The sequence below is a fragment of the Nematolebias whitei genome, chromosome 20, assembly GCF_014905685.2.
Source record: "Nematolebias whitei isolate Nwh7 chromosome 20, NemWhi1, whole genome shotgun sequence".
NCBI classification, from domain to species: Eukaryota; Metazoa; Chordata; class Actinopteri; order Cyprinodontiformes; family Rivulidae; genus Nematolebias; species Nematolebias whitei.
The window spans coordinates 33,576,381-33,591,575 of NC_056517.1; the positions used below are offsets into that span (position 1 = coordinate 33,576,381).

A 15,195-nucleotide genomic window follows, 5' to 3' on the forward strand; every position below is an offset into this window, starting at 1 on the left:
CTCCCATTTAGATCCATTTTTTTTCCCCGTTATGTTTTTCAGCACGTAACTCGTTCCTCGGGTCTATTTCAACGACTCGTTCATCAAAATGTTCAGCTCATTCAGGACATTCCTGCTGTGACTTGTGGTATTTGTGCAATTTTGACTTTTTGAAATGTGTATCTTTTTCAGCCATGGTTTCCTCTTTGAAAATGAATGAAGCTCTCCACATCCTTCAAACCCTTTAGCTGTTTACAACTGCTCATTTCAGCTATTCTGATTCAGGGTTTTCAGCTTCTTGGTGCTCATTTCAGATTTATTTTTAGTTCTGCTCCTCTTTATTTCTGTCTCTCTTGTAAATGAGTCCCTGAAGCTCAGTGGGATTAACCTGTCTAAAGGTTGAATTAATGTTAAATTCAGATCTTTTCCTGCTTTTTCAGCTACTTTTTGGTATTTTACTGCTAATTTGAGTTTTTTTTTTCTTTTTTTCTAATTCACACCTTTTTGATTCTTTGAATAATTTAGCCTTTTTTATGCTTTCAACCTCTTTCTGTACTTCAGCTTGTTTTGTTGCTTTATCAGCTACAGTACTTTAAAATTTCTGCTTTTTTTTCTGTTCAGCTTTTCTTGTATGCCAATTTCAGTTATCTAGTCAGTCTCTCTGCATATTTCAGCTTATTCTACTACATTTCTGCTGCTTTCAGCTTTTTCATTTTCCTGCTTTCAGCAAACGTCAGCTGTTTATATTCAACTCTCATTAAAAGAAACCTTTTCAGCCTGGGTTCAGCTTCTTAAGCAGCTTTCAGCAAAATAATGACCACACTGAATTTTTGCATGAAATGCCATTTCTCTAATTGATGTTTGGATTGTGCACCATAGATGCACCAGTAACTGTTGCTGTCATTTTCTTGTCTTCACAAGTCCTTCCGATTCTCGGCTGTTGTGAACAATCACTCCCGGGGGCTGATGGGATATTTCACGTTGACCTTTCCAGTTGCGTAGAGGTCTAACCAACCTGTATAAAGCGCTCCAGGTAACGGAGCCGAACCTCCTCAGTCGGTGACCGGACCATTGTGGTAGACGGCCAGCTGCTCTCCCATCTCTCGGGGTCTGAGTGATGCTTAATGAGATTAGCAGTTGGCCTGCGTCAGTGCAAAGGGGTCAATCGCAGGATTAGCACACTTGGAGTTGCATCAGTTTTATACTTTTTTCTTCATTACTTTGACTTTCCTGCCTCCGAGGCATGTTCAGCCTGCCTAATAGGAGCGTAGCTGTGGATGTTCTGCAGCATGCTGCCCTGGGACTGAGTCTCTGGACTCTCGGCTGCTGAATGAAGCGGAGGCAGGCGAACAAGTGAAGGACGGTTTGCGCCAAAATCTCTCCTGAGACTCTGGACTGATCCTCCTCATGCCACCTGGAAATAACAAGGTTGGCAACGATGTTACAGCTGGCAACATCCAAGCTCTGGCAGACGGGAAGGCTTTGGTGGATTCTTTGATTAAGGTAAGCTGCTGCACGTTTTTATACTTTTAATGTGATTTGTGTCAGAAAATCCTACATTAGCAGCTGCTTCTACACTTATTGCTCCAGAAAGAAGCATTTTATTGTCTAAAATATTAATTTTTATAGGCCAATATTTCATACTGAATACATATGGTCTCCCCTGCAGCAAAAAATGTACTCTGCTTTGAATTTCCTGCTCCACTGCTTCTTTATAGCGGCTCTTTTGGCTAATGCTTTTGCTTTTTTCCCTTCATAATTTGTATCAACTACTCGGTTTTTATTATTTGGTCTGCTAATATAAAACGTTTTATTTTTGCAAGGTAAAATAGTTTTATTGTTGCCGCTTTGTGTTTTTCAGCCTATATCTATAAAAACACATTAAATTACTGGAACTTTCCTTTAAAAATTATAATATGTGCTTAATTCTTTACCAGTATAAGATTTAAGAGTTAAACATACTTCAATGTTTTGTAACTTAAGTATAAATCTATTTCAGCAGATGTAAAAGAATGGTTTAATCATGACTTATTTTAGTAATTGGATGTGGTTTTAATGGTTTATATTCCTCTGTTTTGCTGCCCGACATGAAAACGGGCCGCTCGACTCCACAAGGTTGTTTTGGCTTATCTAGAAATAGATCGATAATGAGATTATATTGAATATTTTTAATGAATGAAACCACACCAGCTAATCCACTGGGTTAAGCTAATGGTTGATAAAACGATGAGTCTGTGTGATTTAAATCATAAAACCAGTACAGTCTGGGTTTTTTTTTTTTTTTGTGCAGTTTTCTGGCTGGGAGGATTTTATTGTTGCCTAATGTTGGATCTGAAAAGGAGCACTTGAATGCCACAAAATGGCTAAAATTAAGTCAGTTGTGCAGATATGGAGCTAAAATTTAGCGTGCTAGTAGCAGAGAGTCATTCCAACACATCCATTGAGCACACGTGCAAGATCTTTGTGGCGTACCTTTAGTGTGCAATGGTAGAAGTCCTTAAAGAAATGCTTGATTCATCCAGAAAATTAGCTTAAAAATCACAAATGTTTCTTTATTTGAGCAATATTGCTCCTTTACAGGTCGTGGCATGTTACCGGCATTTATCCTCGTGCATCGGCGGGAGCACGGACGGCCTGCAGCTCCGCCACGAGCTGCGACAGACCAGAGAAAAGGCCCAGACGTTGTCTGCAGCCATCTGTCACCACCTGACCTTTCACCTGCGGGACAAGAGCCTCCCCGAGGAGCAGCGGAGGGAGATGGAACTCCTCTGGGTGGCCTTCTCCTCCAGCCTGGAGCTCCTGCACGTAGACATGTGCAAAGTTTTCACCATCAGTGGCATTTTCTCACTGGCTGACCCGGCGTCCCTGGTGCAAACGGGCCTTCAAGGTAAACCACAGTCCTGCGGGATCATCTGTGTGCTTGTTGGCGCTGTCGGTAAAATATCTCAAGTAATTTTTTAGATTGGATGAGCATCTACAACTGACCTTTTGAATTCAACTTGATTCAAGCCTGTGCAAAAAATGACAGTTTTATAAACTTCTGAGCTAAGTTTTGATACGATGACAGCTAAGGCTCTGTTCAGACTCACCTCTGCACAGATTAGATGGATGGAAAGATGTACAGGAGCTGGTCATAACATTTGAATATCATGGAAAAAGTTTATTTTATTTCAGTAATTCCATTCAAAAAGTGAAACTTGTATATTATATTCATTCATTACACACAGACCGATATATTTCAAATGCTTATTTCTTTTAATGTTGATGATTATAACAGACAACTAATGAAAACCCCAAATTTAGTATCTCAGAAAATTAGAATATTGTGAAAAGTATGAACATGAAAAGTATGAGCATGTACAGCATCAATACTTAGTTGTTGCTCCTTTTGCCTGGATTACTGCAGCAATGTGGCGTGGCATGTAGTCGATCAGTCTGTGGAACTGCTCAGGTGTTATGAGAGCCCAGGTTGCTCTGATAGTGGCCTTCAGCTCTTCTGAATTGTTGGTTCTGGCGTATCACATCTTCCTCTTCACAATACCTCATAGATTTTCTTTGGGGTTAAGTTCAGGTGAGTTTGCTGGCCAATTAAGAACGGGGATACCATGGTCCTTAAACCAGGTACTGGTAACTTTGGCACTGTGTGCTGGTGCCAAGTCCTGTTGGAAAATGAAATCTGTCTCTCCATAAAGTTGGTCAGCAGCAGGAAGCAGGAAGTGCTCTAAAACTTCCTGATGGATGGCTGCGTTCACCTTGGACCTTAGAAACCAACACCAGCAGATGACATGGCACCCCAAACCATCACTGACTGTGGAAACGTAACACTGGACCTCAAGCAAGGTGGATTCTGTGCCTCTCATCTCTTCCTCCAGACTCTGGGACATTGCTTTTAAAGGAAATGTAAAATTTACTTTCATCAGAGAACATAACTTTGGACCACTCGGCAGCAGTCCCAGGCGAGACGCTTCTGACTCTCTTGTTCAAGAGTGGCTTGACACAAGGAATGTGACAGCTGAAACCCATGTCTTGCATACGTCTGTGCGTGGTGGTTCTTGAAGCACTGACTCCAGCTGCAGTCCACTTTTTGTGAATCTCCCCCACACTTTGGAATGGGTTTTGTTTCACAATCCTCTCCAGGATGTGGTTATCCCTATTGTTTGTACACTTTTTTTCTACCACATCGTTTCCTTCCCTTCTCTCTATTAATGTGCTTGGACACAGAGCTCTGTGAACAGCCAGCCTCTTTAGCAAGGACCTTTTGTGTCTTGCCCTCCTTGTGTAAGGTGTCTGGTCGTATTTTGGACAACTGTCAAGTCGGCCGTCTTCCCCATGGTTGTGTAGCTACAGAACTAGACTGAGACCATTTAAAGGCCTTTGCAAGTGTTTTGAGTTAATTAACTGGTTAGTGTGTCTTCAGTATTGAACCTTTTCACAATGTTCTAATTTTCTGAGATACTGAATTTGGGGATTTCATTAGTTGTCCCCTATAATCATTAACATTAAAAAAAACACCTTGCACAAACAAACACATAGTGACGTAGACATTCTGCAGAGGGGGACGACGAGCGGTGAGCATGATCATAGATGCTCTCGAGTGCACTGTAAGAGTTCTGATAAAGATGAAATAATCAGCCAGTGTCCTCTGGTGAGATCCATAAACATTCTCAAGGTATGTTGAGGAATGGCCAAGAATAACGACTATGAGAATCCAAGAGTCCTGAAATGATGACGCAAAGTTTATTCAGCTGGTTCCATCTGGTTTAGTTGGAAATTCCTCAGGGAGGGGGTGGTGAGCGTCAGATCACATGTTCTCCAGGTGAATTCAGATAAGATGGCCTTCAAGGCGCCAAATTCAGATAAACACACAGTTGTTTTGGGGACAGGCAGAACTTAATGACATCTACCTTGAGTCTGCGTTGGTCCACTCGGATTGGGTGATTTGACTGCAAGTGGTCAGCCCTGAGTGTTCACACCTGGCAGGTAAACGTGCAACTACCAGATGTCAAGTACCTGCTCAGTACACACAGAGTGGGCAGTCGGTGAGCAACAAACAGGACATCAGCAGATGTTCTGTTAGAATAACAGATTCAGATATCTGAGCTGTTTTAGGTTGACAGTAACACGGTTCAGAGCCATTTGATGGACATATTTATGTAGTTTTATTTTTATTACACAACCTTCAATTCAGTTTATTTATATAGCACCAAATCACAACAGAAGTCATCTCAGGGCACTGAACAGAAACGGTCTCATACAAAAGCCAATCATTAAAATAAAAGTTCTCTAAGTGGAAAGGAAAACCTCCTTTTTTAACAGGAAGAAACCTTCAGCAGAACCAGGCTCAGACCAAACGTCCTCAAATCTGTTGCACCTCATAACTCTAAACTTTTACACAAACTTTAGTGTTTAATGCGCAGACCTTGTTTAGACTAGATTTGTCCATAAAAACCAGAAGACGACAACATATGAAAACATTTACACTTTTTTCCCAAAAGTCAAATTCTCTAGCCACAAATCGGACCCGGTTTTGGATAGAATATAAAGTCTTGGTGTGCACAGGAGAACGTTTTAGTTTTAAAACTGTGTAACAGTTGTATTTTTTTTCCCCTCTGGTGTATTTTACTTTGTCCAACTCATCTGCTCTGTGTCGACTGACTGAGCTTTTATTAGCCGTGCAACACAAATTGAGCGAAACGCCAAATCGTTTAGACACTGGAAAAATTGACGCAGCGTGTTTTGGTGGAAACGCAATGCGATCGAAACACTTGGGATTAATTATCTAAGAGACGCGATGTGAGGTGATTAAAACTGAACTGGAAATCAGAGCGTTGTTTAATTATAATGCAACAAAACGCCTCACTTGTTCTGATTGACTCAACACGTATTGTGTTATTGTGACCACGGCAGGTCCTAAAACAACCAGAATGAACTTTGAACTAAAAAAGAAACTCTCCATGTAGCATCTTGTCAACTTATAATTAATAATATCCAGACAATAATGAGGAATTCTGATTAACAGTTCATTTAACAATTTAAACAAGAAAAAAAACAAAAACTAAAAGGCTGTTCATGTTGGTTAGATTTAGCTACTTCCTTTATCTAACTTCCTGCCTCACAGATGGATCTTTCTCTCAAATCCACCAGAAATTATTTCAAATAATTTAAAATGAGTTGCTTAGAAGAAATATGGTGAGCCGATTTGAAAACGATAAGAATTTGAAAACTAAAACGGAATTAAAATCAAAGTAAATCAAATAATTTATCATTTAAAAATTTCACAATTGCATATCCAACGTAATTGTACATTTTATTATTTCAAAGTGGGATACTTGATTTTTCCACAAATAAAATGACTCGCGTGGGTCTGCAAAGTTCAGTTTTTATTTTTATCAAAATCTGTATAAACTAAAAATATTTTCCTTCTTTACATGAATATGGTCTTTGTCCTAAAAGGTAAAAATGTAAAAACTGTGTGTATTTTTTAGTTTTGTAATGTCACCTCCACTGGCCAGAAAGGCCACCCTTGAAAAAAACCTGAGATGGCCCATGGGCCACCAGTTGATGCAACAGGTTTTGCAGCTCTGGACACATCTTTAGTGAGCGAAGCAGCAACATTATTATTATTTTTGTTTGTTTTTAATCAAAAAGGTTTCAGAACCCTGGTCTAAATAAAGACTTATGACTTGGTTGGTCATTAAGGATCAGGGCAGATTGGGTCCAGACCGCCTTTGAAAGTGTGTCGAGGCTGTTCGTGCCTGGATTTAGTTCTCACTGCGGCCAGATGTCTGTGCCAGGTGTGAACTGGGTCCAAGACTAGACTCAGAGTCCTAATAGCGCAAGACGTTTTGTGTACAACTTTGGCATCAACTGTTGGAGCCAAGCCTGATTGTCTGTTAGCAAAATATCTTTAAAATTTAATTGGAACTCTTGTAAGTCAATCCGAAGTACATCTTGAAGTGGTTGACTTCTGTAAACCAGTGGTTCTGAAACTTTTTGGGTTCAGGGACCCCCTCATAACCCTCATGTTTATTAATTTTCTTCAATTTGTTTCTTTAATGCAATGGAGATATTTGTGTAACATAAATACTTTAAAACCTGTAGTGTTAATATAATTTTTTTTATACTTTTAACATGGGATATTTTTTCATTTAAGACACTTAAATAACAAAATTTTTCATTTCAATTTTTAAAAATTATAGTTTTGGGAAAACCGTGTATAAAAAAATAAAAAAATAAAGCAACTTTAAAACGTTACCTATACACAATGAACATACTGTATTGCCACTTCAAATTATTACAGAAAACTCTTTACAGAAACTGAACAGAATCCCCCATTGAACCCCCAAGCACCAGCTCGCAGACCCCCGGGGGTCTGGGAACCCCACTGCAGTGTAGACATCTTGGTTTAAGATGACCATAGTTGACTTTAGCCAACACATAAATGGCTATACCTCAAATAATTTAACAGACACTGGGCTAGAATGTGGTGTGGTAGTAGCTGAGAGTCGTTCTCGTGACATGTTGAGGGCTAAATGATGGTTTGAGATCTTATGTTACACATTCCTATAATTCATGCCAACTGTTTGAATTTGCTTCCGCAGGGGGAGGCAGTGAGGTCACGGCTCGTGCGCTCAGTGTGCCAGACCTGAACCAGACTCGGACCCAAACCCTCCCAACTGCTCTTGAAACCGAAGAACGCAGCACCATGGAGCTGGAGATCAGCCAGATCGACCGCATGATCGACGACATGGAGACGAAGGTCAACGTTCTGCGGTGGATGGTGGAGCCCCGCGGGCCTCAGTACACGGACCCTGTCAGCAGCACTGACAGCGCCTCCTTGGCTCTTGTCTCCGTTGAAGAGGACCGGCCCAGATCCAGATCACAGCCCCAGAGTCGCCACATCTTTGTGCTCGTGTTGCTGTTCGCCGTTATTTTAGTGGCAGCCATTTTATCGGTTTGCGTTTTCCTTTTCTCATGAACAAAACCTTTATTTTATTTAAAACATAAAAAAACGGGATAAATTGCAAGCTTTGCATGTACAATAAGTTTTATTTACATAATCGATGAAAAGTTTTTCGAAGCAATTACCTGGTTTGCTATTAGGCCTACGTAGGTTAGGCCTGTTTGTTGAAATGAATTCAAAGCTGCTTTGAAACTAAAGGCCTGATTGCTTAATTAAACTTAAGAAAATGTGGTTCCGTTTATCTTGCATGTTTTTCTGCAAAATTTTTGATTCACAGAAAGAATTTAAACATCTGTTTTGTTCCTTGTTGCCATGGAGATAACATGGATGTTAATTCCTGGTGATTTATTATATTTTCCCCAATTTTCTAGGTTATTTTGTACATGTACTGGCAATTTGATGTTTATCTGCATGCATCATACAGTTGGCAATGGTAATATATAAACCAGTGTTTTCCCATCTCTATCAGTTGCCAAGTACCTTCTTTAGAATTGTATGTGGAATTAGGAACACCATTCATTTTACTATTCTATTAAACCCATTACTTTTCAAAAGCCTTTTCTATGCAGTGGCGTTTTACAATACTAGAACATTTCTATCCTTTAAGATCGGGTGCCTTTCTGGCCCTTAATTACATCTAATAAGTTAATGAACAGATGGTTCCTGATGATAACCACATCTTCAATTCAAAAACACTTTATTAATCCCAAAGGGAAATTAATTTAAAAGTGAAAGGTTCAGTGTGAGTAGCTGTAGCAACATGCTAGGATAATTTAATATTATCCCTGTAGCTCATTAAATAAATATGCCACACAGGAGAGGTAGAACATTTCTTAATCCCTGGTTTAATCTTGCATGACGGAACAGAGTTTGAAATACAAGCAGGTGAGATGTTTACATGACGCTTGGTCTGTTCAAAGAGAGCATGAGGAAGTGTCTTTTTGACAAACTCAGACTCTTACAGCCTCCTTTCTTATTCGGGTGAAAGGATTCATGCTTATGCAGCACTAGGTCCAGTCATAATAACCTTTAACACACGCACACATGGTATATGAATTGTATAACATTTGACAATAAGTGAAAAACATCTGTGACCTTTCACATCTCCATCAACTCCCCCATTTAGTTTTTTATCACTTATCAATAACCCATTCTTGCAAGCTAGGATTCCTTATGCATGCGGTGGAAAATTAATTGATATTAAACAATTAATGTTAAATTAACGTGTTAATTTGAATACGAAGTAAATGACCAAATACATTAAAAAAAAAAACAAATCGAAAGGAGTCAGGACAGTTTAGTATGACAACTTTCATTCATGTGGCAGCCATATTGGATTTTTAGCTCTGGTGGTGCATTCCCTTTACACTCGGAAATCGCACTTTCAAGCTTCAAATCGGGACAAAAAAAAAGGCAACTAAAGTTACTGAATCTAAAAATTAGATGTATTTATTTGGCAATTTGTCACCAACTCCGACTTTAAGTTGTTAATTCCAACTTCGGAAAGCGCTCCAGTTAGCTTTCCTGATCTACAATGCAAAAAAAAAAAAAAAAAATCCGACTTCCAGATATTACGGGAACGCGCCATAAGAGCTTTGCTTTGAAAAGCGTAACCGGAAGTGCAGCAGCATTAAAGTTCCCAGCCGGAAGTAACCTTTGGAAGGACGCTTTGACATGGTACTGAAACATTGTCACTCGCGTTTCTGGATATTTAATTTTAATCACTTAGAGAAACGACATGAAGCTGCTTTTCGTCCAAACAAAGTTAGCTTGTGCGTACAAGAGCTATCAGGCACTAAAAAGGTGGCAGCCATCCACACCTCAAATCTGCGACGTTTGTGCACTCCATCATTTTTAAGCAGCTTCGAGCGGCCGAGATGGAGACGAGCTCCAGGACTGAAGTTAAAAGATAAACTCCCAGATGTGAGACTAAAGGCCATTCGAGGTAAAATAGCTGTTTTGGTCACTGAACCGACTTTTTTTTATTATTATTATTTACTGTCGCACTTTCACGTTGATAGAAATTTTACCTTCAGCTTTTGCTTGAAGTTCCGTTTTTCAAAATAAAAGTTTATTTGTAAAAGTTGGTCAAAGTAGCTCAAAGTGGACAGACGTTTTAAATTTGATGCTGTTGCTCCTATCCTACAGTAATTATGTTCTTTTACGTTAAATAATGGGTTGAGTTGAGTCTTTCAGAATATGTGTTTTATTTTATTTTCAGAGCTAAATACTTCTGTTAAGGCCCTCCAATATGACATAAAACCAGAAGTACCAAAGACTGAAGGCCGGAGGATGTTTTTTGACACTCACGCTGTTGTGAGAATCCTTGAAGACAATGGTTTGTTTGGTTTTTATTATCTGATTCTTAATTGTCATGTTGCATTAGTCATGCTTTTTATTAAATTAGTTTATTTCTTTGCTCAGCAGGTTTCACTCCTCAACAAGCTGAAGTAATTGTTAAGTTGCTACTACGGACAACTAACTCAAATTTGGACATTATTTACAGTGACATGGTAACCAAAGTGCAGCAGGTGAGACTGGATGAGGAAAAAAATACATAATACAATGTTAAAGAGATACTTCGGGTTCTGCAGAAATGATCAACCAAAGAAGTTGTATTTTCTCTAATTGCAATGAATGCAGAGTGATCACACTGAAACTGATTTAAAGCTTAAAGAGCACAACAGTAGCTAAAAGCTAAAAGAAAACATTAGCCTAGTAGCCCAAGTAGTTAAATGCTGGCTAAAACTAGCAAAATATTAGCTTAATGTAGCACACTGATAGCTAAACGAAGTAAAATGCAAGCTAAAATATTAAACTAGCCAAACTCTAAAGACTAAAAATTGCAAAAGATAACTAAAAAGTGGGAAAATGCTCAAAGCTTAAAAGAGTAAAACACCTAAAATGCTAACTACGAAGTCAAAGTAACAACTATTTCAAAGCAAAGCGTAAACTAGCTGTAAGTAGTTAAACGTTCGAAGGTAAAAATAGCAAAATACTAGCTAAAAGGTGCATAAAACTAAAAGTAAAATGCTAGCTAAAAGCCAAACAGCAAAACTCTAGCTTTAAACTATAGGTTGGAAAATGTTAGTAGCTATAAATGCTATCTCAAAGTTATAAGTATCAAGTTTAGTAGCTAGCTAAAAGCAGCAAAAGCCTAGGTAAAAATACAAAGTAGCTACATTCTAGCTTACAAAATCCTAGCTAAAAGCAGCTGATAGTTATCTAAAAGTATAAAAAAAACTACATAGAAACTGAGATTAGCAAAAGGCCGGTTAGAGGCCTAAAGTAGCAGAATGATAGCTAAAGGCTTCCTGATTAACGTTCTGCTCACGCTTTTATTTTCCTAACTGACAGGAAGTTGTTTTAATTGACAGGAAATCGTGTTGCAGCAGGTGATGTCTAAAATAGTAGCGGTGAAGAAGGACATGATCATCCTGGAGAAGAGCGAGTTCTCCGCACTTCTTGCAGAAAATGAGGTAAAATGTTCATCCGGTACTTCAAATTGTTATTTGTGTTTTAATCCTGAGTACTTCTGATGTTTATACTTTGCGTGTATCAAGAATATAAACGTACTGTTCGGGTTTTTGTGGTTAATTATGTTTCTGATCTGAATTTTTTTAAATTATTTCTCCCAGAGACTGAAGATCCATCTACAGCAGCAGAAGGTCCAGTTGGCTGTGTGTGGTTTTTTTTACTTATTTCAATCTATAATCACCGTTTGAATCACCGTTAGGCTTTTTTGATTTATCTTGTTCAATCGCTTATTTATAGACTTTTTATTGATGCTTAATTAACGTTTAGTTCCTGGTTATTTGTTTATTTTTCCTGTCTTGCAGGACGTGATGAATAAAGTGCGCTCAAACAACGTTCTGGACATGAACTCGGAGAAAAGTCGTGTAAAAATAATGGTAAGCGTTAAATTCTACAGCGATAAATCTTTAAAAATACATTTATCATTCGAACAGGTTTAATATTTATTTATTTACATCCAGACTCAAGAGAATAGCTAATAGCAGTTTTTAAATATATATATATATATATATATATATATATATATATATATATATATATTTTTTGTTTTTTTTTTTTTCTGAAAAATGAGTCGGAACAAGGAATTTATTTTGAAATTCTCCGTCTCAGAAGCTTCAAAATGCATGTTTGTTAAAATTTTGTAACTGACCTGGCAATAAGCTGGCTTTGTTTACAAAAGTGCCAGTAACTTTATTTTTATTTTGGAGTGATGCCTTCAGGAATTCCAGCCGTACATTTAAAAGGAGGAATCCCCAAGTTTCATGTTATATGACGGGATTTCCCAGCACTATAGTAGCCAGCAGGGACAAATAGTTTCTTTCAACGGGAGCTGTAAGGGTTATTATACAAGGCAAAGGATTATTTCTGAAGACATACCTGAAATAAATTTAATTTTAAAGGTTGATTATGAAGATTTAATGCTTTTTTTTTAACTCACTGGGATCAATAGATGGTGTCTACGGACTCGTTACACAAATCTCAAAATTTTAATTTATGGCCCTTCCCCCATGGGCTTGACTAGCCGTGACTCCATAGAGTCTTTCCATTGTGGGACACCACCTCCTTCCAGCTTGATTCTGAGAATCTTAGACTGGGTTGGGAGTTTATGCGAGTCGATGTGAAGGTCTGACGCCAGCAGCAGTCCGCAGCACACCGGTTGGACGGAGACGTCGATCACGAGAGCGTTTCCTTCACAGGAATCAAACCGCCATTTTACAAGCCTCGCAGCCGCGGCTTTTGTTTTATTTACCTTTTCAAATGTATGTAAAATAGCCTGTAAAATGGCAACGTGTGAACCAAGGCAAGTTTATGTTGGCCCCGCCCACACGGAGGCGGGGCTCTGTTACATGGGAAACTACTGAGACTTGAGTCGTGCTGGGACTGGATGATGGAGGAGTGGCATTATTTATGTTAATTCGGCAGCTCGGCTCATAAATCTTGTGTGTATAATTTAATTTTTCCACTTGTAGTAAAAAAAAACTGATAAAATAGTGGAATAATCTAGTCTAATAATCTAGTCTAATAATCTAGTCTAACCTAGTCTTCCTTAAAGGAATGCATATCGTCCGTCTCCTTTCACCTGCGTTAGCCCTCGGAGTATGTTTGGAAAATAACTCTCAGCTACGACACCACTCATTTAAACTGACAGAGTTAGCATTAGTTTTCAGACTCGCTTCTCTCAGGAATTTATGTTTTTTATCTTAATTATCTGTAAAATACTTTTTTGTTTGTTTTGTTTGTTTGTTTCAGAAAGCGGAGCACGAGAAGAAGCTTCTGGAAACGAGAACGGAGATCAAGGAAATGGTTTGTAAATGACTAAACCACAAGATGTCGTAGAAAGGTTCCCATTCTGCGTCATGTAGAACAAACGAACGAGCAGAATTCTCCTTATTATAATAATAAAATAATAATAATAATATAGATGCTTGTGGAGCCTCATAGCTTTCAAGCCTGACGTTCAGAGGTTTAATATTTAAGGAAAAATATGTTTTTTCATTCATCCAACATGTTTCAGCTGCAGAGTTTATTTGTTTTCAATCAGCATACCTGAGGCGTTTCCGATTTATTGATTAACGTTGATTTTTTTATTTTTTGTGTGTGTTTTTGCGTCTTCGCTCACACTTGGCATTCACCAGGCTCCTTTATTCTTATTGAACACATAATTTTCCCTCGTTTAAAGTTTTGCAATTTTTCCTGCAGGGAATAAGAAACAAAAATAAAAAGAGACGAGTATGGAACAAGAGATGTGTTTCTTTGACACCATTAATGTGTAAATTAGCTGCAATATATTTTAGATACGTCACTAAAATACAGAATATAAATTTTCACTTTAAATAAGAACGAGTGGAACAGAAGGAGCTCGAAGAACGTCAGACTCTTCTTTATATTAATGAACAGATTGAAGAGGTCTCTGGGGTTAGTTTCTGTTTGTCGTCCTGTTTCAGACGGCGGAGCAGGACGGTCGTCTGACTGAAACCAACATGAAAATCGACACGGAGGTTGCTGGTTTGAAAACCATGTTGGAGGCTCATAAACTGGATACTATAAAGTATCTTGCAGGTGAGACATTTAGACTTTTTATGATCTCAGTTCCTCACTGAAGCCACAAATATTAAATCTGTGAAGTACAGAAATAAACAGGTTATTTTAATATTGAGGCTTTTAAAAACTACTTGGATGCAGCAGGAGGAGCTGGAGTGGGAGGTCTGGGTTTCTCTCCTGGACCTGTGGTCTCTCCGACCTGACTACAGATAAGTTTTAGAAGATGAAGTTGATTTTTACGGTGAATTTTGATTCATTTAATGATTTTTCATTCAAATGTCCTGGAGCGATAACTTAAACTTTCGCTGCATCCTTCTTTTCTCTGCTGGTCTTGATCGCCCGGGAGGCAGTCAGGGACAATAATGTTATTTGTCCATGCGTGCTTGTTCGTTAGCAAAATATCAAAATGCATCATGAGCCACTGGACTGGTTTTAATAAAAAAAAAAAAAATAAATCAGGTAGAAATCTGATGAACGTCTACAAACGATTTAAAGTTTGACTTTAGTCTGATCCAAGATGGCTGCCACAGCCAACTGACCTTTAAAAAAAAATGCTAAAACGGCTAGAAGTCATTGAATTTTACTGATGCTGAGCTCAAATTTAGCGTGGTAGTAGCTGAGAGTCACCCACATCTCATACTCTGAGCATAAGAAACGTGATTTTTAAGATGCGACCCAAACGGCTGCAAAGATGATCAGAGTTCATGTGTGAAACTCGATGTTTTCTCTTTTATTTTTCCCTCCTCCAGGTTCGGTGTTCACCTGCCTCACCGTGGTTCTCGGCTTTTATCGGATCTGGATGTGAATTTGGACCGCTGACCTCACAGCGTCGCTCTTCTTCGTGTTTCATTTGAGGCGTTGGGTGTTTGTTCTTCAAAACTTAGGGGCAGAAAGTTTGGTGCTTTTTTTTTTTTTTTTTACCTGCTGACATTAGAGGAGTGCAGGACTACGTCTGGGTCAGAACAAAACCCGGGAAAAGGTTTTACAAAACCACAAAGAGCTCGGATAATAAAATGGGACGTTGCATTGCTGATTAGCAACACAAGCAGGTTAATATTTTTATTTATTGCCTTAATTTCGCCATTGTATGGAAACACAGTGATGACATCATTATTATTAAATGTATCACGATTAGGTCACTCGTGCAAGTTTTTTAATTGATGGATCTTTTTAATTGT

General features: G+C 38.5%; 2 protein-coding genes across 2 annotated transcripts; both read left to right on the forward strand.

Moving 5' to 3' along the window:
- Positions 1-1,252: 1,252 nt before the first annotated feature.
- LOC119426368 (regulator of G protein signaling 9 binding protein) lies at positions 1,253-7,957 on the forward strand. The gene is made up of 3 exons (XM_037693930.1): positions 1,253-1,482; positions 2,560-2,866; positions 7,581-7,957. The coding sequence occupies exons 1-3, from the start codon at positions 1,387-1,389 to the stop codon at positions 7,955-7,957; spliced, it is 780 nt and encodes a 259-aa protein (XP_037549858.1). The 5' UTR covers positions 1,253-1,386.
- Positions 7,958-9,589: 1,632 nt separating this feature from the next.
- Positions 9,590-15,031, forward strand: mcur1 (mitochondrial calcium uniporter regulator 1). Its single transcript, XM_037693812.1, has 9 exons — positions 9,590-9,887; positions 10,164-10,280; positions 10,370-10,473; positions 11,320-11,421; positions 11,581-11,622; positions 11,782-11,853; positions 13,226-13,279; positions 13,921-14,035; positions 14,767-15,031. Exons 1-9 carry the CDS (start codon positions 9,617-9,619, stop codon positions 14,820-14,822), a joined length of 933 nt encoding a protein of 310 aa, XP_037549740.1. The 5' UTR covers positions 9,590-9,616; the 3' UTR covers positions 14,823-15,031.
- Positions 15,032-15,195: the final 164 nt, after the last annotated feature.